The 9,182-nt window shown below is 62.8% G+C and overlaps 1 protein-coding gene across 2 annotated transcripts; it reads right to left on the reverse strand.

Moving 5' to 3' along the window:
* Nucleotides 1-1,299: 1,299 nt before the first annotated feature.
* Nucleotides 1,300-9,182, reverse strand: SH2D5 (SH2 domain containing 5). Of its 2 annotated transcripts, none has more exons than XM_045859448.1 (9): nucleotides 9,054-9,182; nucleotides 8,608-8,688; nucleotides 8,078-8,152; nucleotides 6,869-7,015; nucleotides 5,390-5,638; nucleotides 5,066-5,240; nucleotides 4,537-4,645; nucleotides 3,959-4,118; nucleotides 1,300-3,304 (listed from the first exon to the last, which is right to left on the reverse strand). In XM_045859448.1, exons 1-9 carry the CDS (start codon nucleotides 9,159-9,161, stop codon nucleotides 3,101-3,103), a joined length of 1,308 nt encoding a protein of 435 aa, XP_045715404.1. In that variant the 5' UTR covers nucleotides 9,162-9,182; the 3' UTR covers nucleotides 1,300-3,100. The 2 variants fall into 2 exon arrangements, with proteins under 2 accessions (XP_045715404.1, XP_045715403.1); XM_045859447.1 differs by having other exon boundaries at nucleotides 8,608-8,691; nucleotides 9,054-9,140.

The following is a 9,182-nucleotide window of genomic DNA, read 5'->3' on the forward strand; positions in this document are numbered from 1 at the left end:
CGAGAGGAGGAAGGGGGCGGCTGGAGAGTCGAAGGACCGGGGCCGGGTCGCCGCCTCCTCCCGCGCCCGGGCTCGCCCTTCCCTGAGGCCTGGCCCGGGCGGGGGAAGTGGGGGATCCGCGCTGCAGGCGACGTCGCAGGACCCGAGCCCCCAGCCGCCCTCCCGCACCGTGGCGTTCGCGGTTGCTGAGCAACGCCGTGTCGTCACAGGTGGCGGCGCCAGTTCTCCGCGCCCGGCAGTAGCCAGCGCGCGTGGGCTGCCTTCATGCAGGACCCCAATGGCTTTGCTGGAGCGTCGACCTGCTCGGTGCCAGGTGCTTCACACCCGTTGTCGTGTCGGATGCACATAGCTCCAGATCAGAGACTGGGAGGCCAGGCCTGACTCCACCTCTGAGGCAGATAGGAGGAGAGACCTCTCTCCGGGGTTAGATGCCTACCGCGAAAGGCAACCAGGGCCTCGCTTTTGTTCGCATCCCTGTGTTGACACAGGGGAACACATCACCGGTCCTGGGACGGACTAAAGGTTCCTTCTAACGCTGCCCCTCGTTTTTGCTAAGACACAAGATGAAGAAACAAAAACAACTTTGAGAGCCAAAGTCTTTTTAGTTCAGAGACTGCCTGGCTTCTCTCTGCTGGCTCCACACAAGTTCCTCCAGCCAGAACAGCCTCTTCTAGGCTCTGCTTTGTACAGAAACACCGTCAGCTGCCTGCCAGGCATTGGGGTCGGCGCTGGGAGACAGCCCAGTCCCTGCTCTCCTGGAGCCCACAGGCCAATCCAGCAGAGGCGGCTGACATCAAAGGCAAATCTCCAACATGCAAAACCCTTCACTGCAGCAGTCATTACAAACAAGACGACCAGGTCCATGGAACATCCAACAAGGGAACCTTACTGCCCCTCCACCACGGTGGGGGGGGAGGGGGCAGGTTTCCTGAGAGTGACAGAAGCTGAGATGCTAAGGTGAGGTAGTTAAACCGGGCAAAAGGTGGGGAGAACAAGGAGTCCTGTCCAGACTGTGCAAAGGTCCTGTGGCGTGTTTGCAAGAGCAGAAGGGAAGCCCAAGGTGCCAGAGAGGACTGGAGTCTTTTTCTCATGGGAAGTAACCGCTGGAGGTTTCCAGCAGGAGAGGGGATTTGAATATACCGATTCCTTTGGGTCACTTGAACCTCTGAAGACAGGACCCATCTGGTTTGCCACCCAGCACTCTCTAGAGGCATGTTGGCATACAAAAACAAAACAGGAAAACTGGACGAAGACCTCACCTTTCAAAGAAAAAGTCTGTACTAGACAATCGGAAGAAATGCACTTTATTTCAAGTACGTACAGTGAGAACTGGGCTGCCCAGGTGGTGCTGGTTGGAAGAGAATGATCTGGAATGGATACTGGAGCATCTACACACATGGGTGGAAAAACCTTGCCCTGTCTGCGCCACGTGACAATAAATGCTGTGTGGAGAACGGTAGAGTGCTCTGGGAACACCCGACACCCAGGTAACCTGCACAATGAAATGCACCCAGCAGGGAGGCGAACTTTGGCCTAAGCCTGGGCCAGGTACCCGGTCTCCTTAAATGCGTGGCTGCAGTGCTGTAGGGCCCCAAACCCCTCTCCTTGCCAGGGAAATGGAGGGACCAGGCCTTGGCCCACGGAGATGGCTTCTGATAGAAATGGCTGCAAGGGAGTTGTGGGTTCCCATTCACATTCAGTACAGAACCAATGACACAGTTCCAGTGAAACAAGCCCCCAAAGGACAGCGCCCTTCCATCCCTTTTGGCAGGAATGACGAAGCCCCCAGCCAAGACCATTTCCTGGGTGTGGACCCGAAGCTGGGGATTCCAAGGATCTTTCCTTTCTCTTTTCTTGGGGCCGCCATCTTCCTCCCCGAGGTCAGAAGTCTTATTTTCAAGGCACTGAACAGTCGCATCTGCTCCCAGAAGGGGGAGGGGGCAGCCCCCAGACTCAGGACCAGGCCTCTGCCTGAGAATCAGTTCACCCCAAGTGACCTTGCTCCCTCACTTGGTAGATGTGTCTTGTCAGGTTGACTTGTAAAGGGGGGGGGGGGGGTACCTGGACCTGCCCAGGCAGCACAGGCCCAGTGCCTTAGACTAGTCATTGCCGGGGACCCCCCTGTCCAGAGGCTGAGCCCCGTCCGGCAGGGCCCACGTGATTTCTAACTCCGGATGACTGCTCCCCAGTGGAGCCGCCTAAGGAGATGAGATGGCTCCGGGCAGGCCTGGCCAGCACCACGCTAAGGGCAATGCCAATGGCCACCCCTCTAAGTCCGTGGTCTGCAAGCCCCTCCCAGTCAAATGACGAAGGGAAACGCAATGTGTGCGTGTGTCTTGGAGGCTCTCGGGCACGTGGGGGAGCGGAGGAGGGTGGGCAACCTTTCCCAGTAAGCGGGAATCACAACCCTGTGGTTCTGGGGAGAGAGAAACCAGCCTTCCCAAACAACACGCTGAGATTCCTTGGTTCACGCCCCTTTCTGCATACAGGCATCCACCCCATGAGTGGGCTTTGGGTGGCACTGCTCTTTGTCTGTCCTGCCCCTTCGAACCCCCATTCCTCACAACTCAAGGGAAGACTCCCTTAACCTTCGATGGCCTGTGACACAGGCGGGATGATGTGGCCACAGGCTTCGGTCACATCTGTGTCCCTCACTGGGGTGGCTCGCCCCCAGGCCTTTGCCCGAAGTGAGAACTTCCTCCCCAGACACCCCTCCCTCAGTCACGAGCTCTCTGGAGATGCCCAGGCAGGCAGGGCCCGGCCTCCTGGGAGGGGCTACACCTCCACTGTGAGTAAGCCTTCCCGCCCCCTCCCCCCAGAAGGCTCCGGTGAAGCCCACAGAGGACAAGCATCCAGAGTCACCCGCAAGTTCACGGATGCCTGCCCTTCCTGTAATCTCAAGGGGCCATATGTCGCATGAGAACCCAATCTGGGGGGGGGGTTGCACCCCCACACAACCAGTGAAGAGACAGAAGACAGGCCCCAGGGGCAGAGTGACTGGCCAGAACTGGTGACCAGCGGGGTGGAAGAAGGGCAGAGTGGCTGGCTGGGGCCCAGGGGCCAGGGCGACGCAGGGCCTGCTGGTGTGGGGGCTGGCCCCCTAGCCCAGGCCCTGCAGTTCTGCCTCCGACTTGGCGTGGCTAAGGGGCCGGAGTGTCCGGGGAGGCCTGCCCTCGGGCCTACGGTCGTGCTCCTCGTAGCCGGGGTTCAGGCGGCCCATGTCCAGGGAGCAGAAGAGGCTGCGCTCAGTCCCAGCGTGATGCTCTACCAGGGCCTCCAGGCTGGGGAACTCGGCAGGCAGGTGCTGGGGGAGGAAGGGGATCAGTCCAGCATTCCCTTCCCCATGCGTGGTGCTAGGTACCAGCCACCCCCTCGAGTGGGATCCTGTCCCACTTAAGGAGAAGGAAATTTGAGCTCCGGGAGGTCACTGTCCTCCTCAGAGCAGAGCCGGACACCACTTGCTCTCTTCCCCCCCCAGCTTGGACAGGACTGAGGCACTTGGTGTGGAGGTGAGGGAGCACATTTAAAAGCCCCCCGCTCATCCCAGTCCCTGGGAACCTGTGATCAGCCTAGACTCCAGACGTGGAGACACAGAGGCTGGAAGAGCTTAAATCAGCCCCTACCCCTGGAGTCAGCTTCCTCCTCTGCTAAGACATGCCTGAGGGTGTGGGAAGGCAAGCTTTTAAAAGCCGGGGTCCCTACAGAAGTGGGAGGCATGATGCTAGCCCCAGACCCTGCTAGCGGTACCCTCCGAAAGCCCCTGGAGAGAGAGGGGCCCTAGGGCGGGACCCATAGGTAGAAGTGGGGTTGGGTAGGGGGGTGGACAATGACGAAAGGGTTTAATGGAGTAAAAGGTGGGAAGAGGCAATAGGGGGCTGGACTGAGGGTGAGGCGGGCTCAGCAGTCACAACGGGCGGGGCCTGAGTAAGGGGCGGGGCCGATTGTCGGTGCCCTCTACCTCCACGCCATAGCGGCCCAGCTGGTTCCGGTAGACTTGGTAGGGCACGATGCCGCACAGCGTCCGCACCGACAGGCACCACTGGCCACTGGCGCCCGGCTCAGGCCACAGCAGGAAGGCCCCAAGCACGTCTCTCCGCAGCAGGGCGAGGGCGCTGGGCCTGGCGGGGCAGAGGGAGAGGCTGAAGGCGGGAGTCCGCACCCAGCTTCAGGTTGCTCCCAGGGCGATGGCACGCCAGCCCGCAGCATCGTGACCACAGTGCCTGTCCCCGTGGAGGGCCCCACAAGGGCAGGAAGCTGTTAGACGTCCTTTCTGAACAGTTTCTGGCAACCTCAAGACCCAATGAGGAGAGTTTTAGACACCTGACATTCAGGGAGCTGTTTGCCCGGCGCTGAGGTCTTTACTCATCTGAGTTACCGCACTCGATCTTCTCTGCAGCCCTGCCAGGGTGGGCCTCTGATTATTCCCACCTCACAGCTGAGAAAACTGCCCCCCAAGGGCGGGGGCAGCGGCAGCAGAGCCCACTTCTCTGCTCACACCGTGGGAATGGGCACTCAGCCAGGCCCGACCCCTCCTACCTGGAGACGCCAGCGAAGGCCCAGATGTTCTCCGTCAGGCTGCCCTCGCTCTCCACCAAGCACGAGGAGCCACCGGGACCCCGGGGCCACTTCTCCCACGCAGCAGGAACTACGGAGACCACCCACGGGTCAGAGGCTGTCTCACCCTAACCAACCCGCCCCACCCCACCCCACCCCACAGGCCCCCTGACCTCACGCTTGTCTCCTCACCAAGCCTGCCCCTCCCCACCGACAGGCACACACCCTCCGAAGGACACACCCACACAAGCACCCCCCGACTCACAGCCACTCACCAGTCACAGCGCATCCAAGGCTACACTGCCACCTGTGCAAGCCCCGGGCCCGCAGACCTGGGCGCACACTCACTCACGTGGACATAGAACACGTCCCCCTATGGCACAGGCATCTGCTCGGAGGTGCAGTCGCAGCCTTGTAGGAACAGGCACCCGGGTCCAGCCCCCAACTCCCACAGGGGCAAACAGGCCCGTGCCCCAGGGACGCACGGGGCGGCTGTGTGTTCGCTACTCACAGGCCTCGCGGGCCGACAGCTGCAGCTGGGTCTCGTAGGTGCAGCCGCGGTAGGCCCCGGAGCGGATCACCTTGCTGCGGATGGCCTTCTTGCGCACCAGAGTGGGCGAGCAGTAGGGATTCCCGAGGCGGACGTGGCGGGCACCCCCACGGCCTTCCAACCATGGCAGCTCCTTCTAGGGCACCAAGAGGGGCCCAGAGGGGCAGGCAGATGAGGCCCAGCCATGTGAGGTCAGGTGAAAGCCCCTTCCTCCCCACACATAACCCCCAAACCCTCACCCAGTTCCCTGTGCACTGCCCTGGCTGGGGTTGGGGTGCTGCGTACCCCAATGCCCGTGGGCCCCTCTGCTGGCAGCCGCCGGAAGGAGACCAGTGCATAAACGTTCTCTGAGAGCTGATCTCGGCCAAAGGGCTCCTGTACTAGGCCAGGGCGGGCCCCGGGGCTGGACAGGGACTTCGGGGGCATGTCCCCTGCGGGCCCCAGACAGGGCTCAGGCTGTGCCCGCTCGTCAGGGTGCTGCAAGAGGTAAGCGAGCTGGAAGGAGCGGCAGAGCAGCAGGTGCAGGATCTGGACCTAGGAAGAGAAGCGGAGGGGCTCAGCTAAGGGAGGTCTCCTGGGCAACTCCTTAGGCACCAACCCACTCCCCACAGGGGCATGGCCTGGGATGCTCTTCCCCGTCAGAGGAAAACTCCTCCTTACCCCTCAGAAGCTCACCACCATGCAGCCTTCCCTGCCTGAGCCTCTACTCTGTCCCAGGCGTCCTGCTCGGAGCTGGGAATACCTGGGCTAAACGCGCTCCTCCCCCTGGGTTCCCGCCCCATCCTGTGCATTTATTGTTCAGGGCGTCTTAGGGAAGTGGCTAAGAACCCAGGCCCTCTTGGTATCCACAGAGTGGAGTCACAGAACCTGGGATCCAGTTCCTGGCTCTGTCACTTAGGAGCTGTGTGTGACCCTGGGCAGACCATGGCTCCTCTGTCCTTGGTTTCCTCACCCCCACGCCCCCTTTGCTCCTTTAATGAAGTGGAGCCCAAAAACTCCCTGGCACAGGCCCAGCCCGTTACCACCACCTACACCATTCCAACACACTGGAGCCATGAGCTCCAGAAGATCAAAGGCCGTGTCTCGCCACCTGTCACTCCAGTAGCCAGCACGGGGCTTGACAGACACAGGTGATGGCTAACGCTTGCTATGGGACGGTCCCAGACCCGCCTCTGCTCGCTAAGCAATCGGCTGCCAGGGCTCCGTTGTTCAAGGCAGTCCCGCTGGCTTTGACTTCCAGGATCTGCCTGCCTGACCCCTCGCTCTACAGGGCCAACAACTGGAACCTGGACCCAGTCTGTACTGTCAAAGAACTGCGGTGCCTGTAACTAGGGACAGACCCAGTGATGACAGAATGTGGTTCACGCCACAGGACCCCAGGAGGGAGGGGCGGTCTGGAGGAGTCAAAGTGGGCCACACAGACACGTGGGCTGAGCCCTAGAGGGCACGCTGGGATCCGCCAGGAGGTGAATGAGAAGGTGAAGGGCATTCCAGGTAGGGAGAGCGGGAGCAAAGGTGCGGCAGGGAGAGCCTCCAATCTCCAAGTGCGTGGCCTAGTCCTCACGGCACACCGAAGGCACTGACTCGCTTTGGTGAGTCCTCAGGGGGCAGAGCGAGCCTGTGTGGCGAAGGGTGCACATCCGGAGGGGCCCCGGCCAGCGTGGCCAAGCCCCCTGAGGCCTCTCAGCCTCTGGGCCCCACGCTGATGCACAGCGGCCCTGCACCCCAGCCCCAGTGCCGGGCCCCTCCCTGGGCCCCAGGTACCTCTCCAGGCTGGCTGCCCACAAAGAGGTGACAGAAGAGCTTGCTGGCTGGGCTCTGGGGGTTCCGGGCCACAAAGGCGAACTGGCAGTCGGCTGGGCACCAGGTGGAGTAGAATATTCGCCGCAGGGCGTGCGCCATCAGGAGCACCTGGGGGGGGCACAGCAGCCCCCGTGAGACCCCCCCACCAGGCCTGCAGCTGCCAGCCTAGTGTGCGCCAGGCCTGTGGACCCCACACACCTGCTGGCGGGCCCCCCTCGACTGCTCTTCAGCCTGCGCGCCCAGTGTAGGGCCCGCCCAGCTTCTGGGGTGAAGAACGCTTCCCTCCTTCCAGTCCAGCCCAAACCCTGCTTCACACGGAAACCCTCACCCCGCCACCCCGCCCCCACAGCCACCAGCTTTGGTCTCCTGATCCCTGCTGCCACCCTGTGGGTTGAGATCACCAGGCCCACGTTATGGAACCCAGAGGCACTTGTGGCCCGTGGGGTCACAGACAAGAGGCGGCAGCAGGCCCTGGGGTGGCACTCCTGGTCTCTGGAGTCGGATGGCCGGGGTTTGAATCCGGCCTCTGCCACCTGGTTTCTGTTCTTTATGTCTTGGGCAGGTGATGATAGCTCTCTGAGTCCTTGTTGTGACAAGCGTTAGGTGTGACAGTACCCTGTGATATGGCTGTTGGTGGGGTCAGTGAGACCTTGGGCAAGTGGCACGGGACCTGACCCCGGGGCCCCCTCAATGCACAGCTCTGGGACACCGCTTGCACCAGTTCTAGGTAAGTGGCGCCCAGAGCTGTCTGGTATGTGCTGCCTGGCGTGCAGCTGGTGCTCAGCAAACGATGGCTCGTGCCAGGAGGATGGGCCATGAGGCAGGGCCCCCCTTCCACAGCCACGGGAGGCTGGCCGCAGCCCACCGGCCCATGCTGGGCAGGCCCACGTAGAGGCCCGGGGACCGCCAAAGCGTCATGGGGCCGGGTGGTCCCGGTGCTCAGCCAGGAGCTAGTGCCTCGAGGAGATTTCGAGGGGCCAAGATGGGCGAGGAACTTGCCTACTGCGTCTGCCCTGAGGGAGGCTCTTTGGAGAGACGGCTCCCAACACCCTGGGCAGGCTGGCAAGCCGGGAGGCTCCAGGGGTGGTGCAGGGCCTGGGCGGAGGCAAGGGCGTCCCAAGGGGGACAGGTGAGGGCCTGACCCTCACCTGCACCCACACGGGCTCCTACCTCGCTCTCCCCGCTGTAGATCTTGAGGCCCTGGAGGCTGAATTTTAGGACAACAGCCCGACGTCGGGGACAGTCCTGGGTGAGAAAGAGTTGGTGGGGGGCAGCCATTACCCACAAGGCCCTGCCCCGCCCAGCCTCGGTACCAGTCACTAGGGGCTGGGCAGCCAAGTGCCTCCCCACCTGGCAGGGACCTGAGCCCGGGACAGTGGACCCCCAGGAGCCTGGGAAGTATGAAGGACTCCTAACAGACCACCCCCAGCCAAGGCCATCCCCCCCATGTCCCACCTGTGCCTTCACCTGTAGGGCACGGGTCTCATCTCCCTAAGGGAAGAGAGTCCCTGGGCATAAGGGATGCGGCTCCAGGAGCCTGGGTGGGGTCCTAGCGGGGCCCACTGCTCAGAATGGCTTTGCTCCGGCCCCGCCCTGGGCCTCGCTTGCTCCATCTCCGTGACTGGAGGGTGGGCGGATCAGGTGGTCTCAGGGATCAGGGCGGGGTCCCGCCAGGGAAGCGCTCTCCCCGGCTCGCCTACCTTCAGCGCCCACAGCTGCTGCTGCACCAGCCACACGCTCTCCTGGGTGTCCAGGTCGTCCACGGGGAAGGAGCCCACGTACTGCTTGGGGGTGGGGTGAGCGGGGAAGTCAGGCTCGTGGCTCCTGACCCCCACCCTCCAAATTCCCCCTCAGACACACACTCTGCTCTGTGGGGGGGCGGGGGGAGCTGTGGACAGCGCAGAGCACTGCACTCCGAGTCCGGGCTCTGCTACTTTCCCAGCCGGTGGCCTCGGCCTCACCTCTCCGCCCCCCGTGTCCCCATTTCCTCACCTGTGTGCGTGCACACATCCCAGAGCCTAGGGTTGGGAGGGAAGGCACAGAATAGGTCCTCCCCACAGCTCCTCCCCACCCCCAGGACCTGCTACCCAGTCCACACACACCGGTCCACAGAGCCCCCTGGCGGCGGGGGGGCAGCCGCACCCACCTGGGCAAACTTGGTGATGCACCTGGGCCGGTGAGGGGCAGGGCCGCAGTCCGAGGCCCTCCGGCCCCTCGCCCCAGCCTTCTGCATGGCCCCCAGCGTGCCCAGCATGAAGCCCCACGGGTGAGAAGG

This window comes from Phyllostomus hastatus, unplaced genomic scaffold, assembly GCF_019186645.2.
Source record: "Phyllostomus hastatus isolate PE091 unplaced genomic scaffold, TTU_PhHast_1.1 phas_scaffold_182, whole genome shotgun sequence".
Taxonomy (NCBI): Eukaryota; Metazoa; Chordata; class Mammalia; order Chiroptera; family Phyllostomidae; genus Phyllostomus; species Phyllostomus hastatus.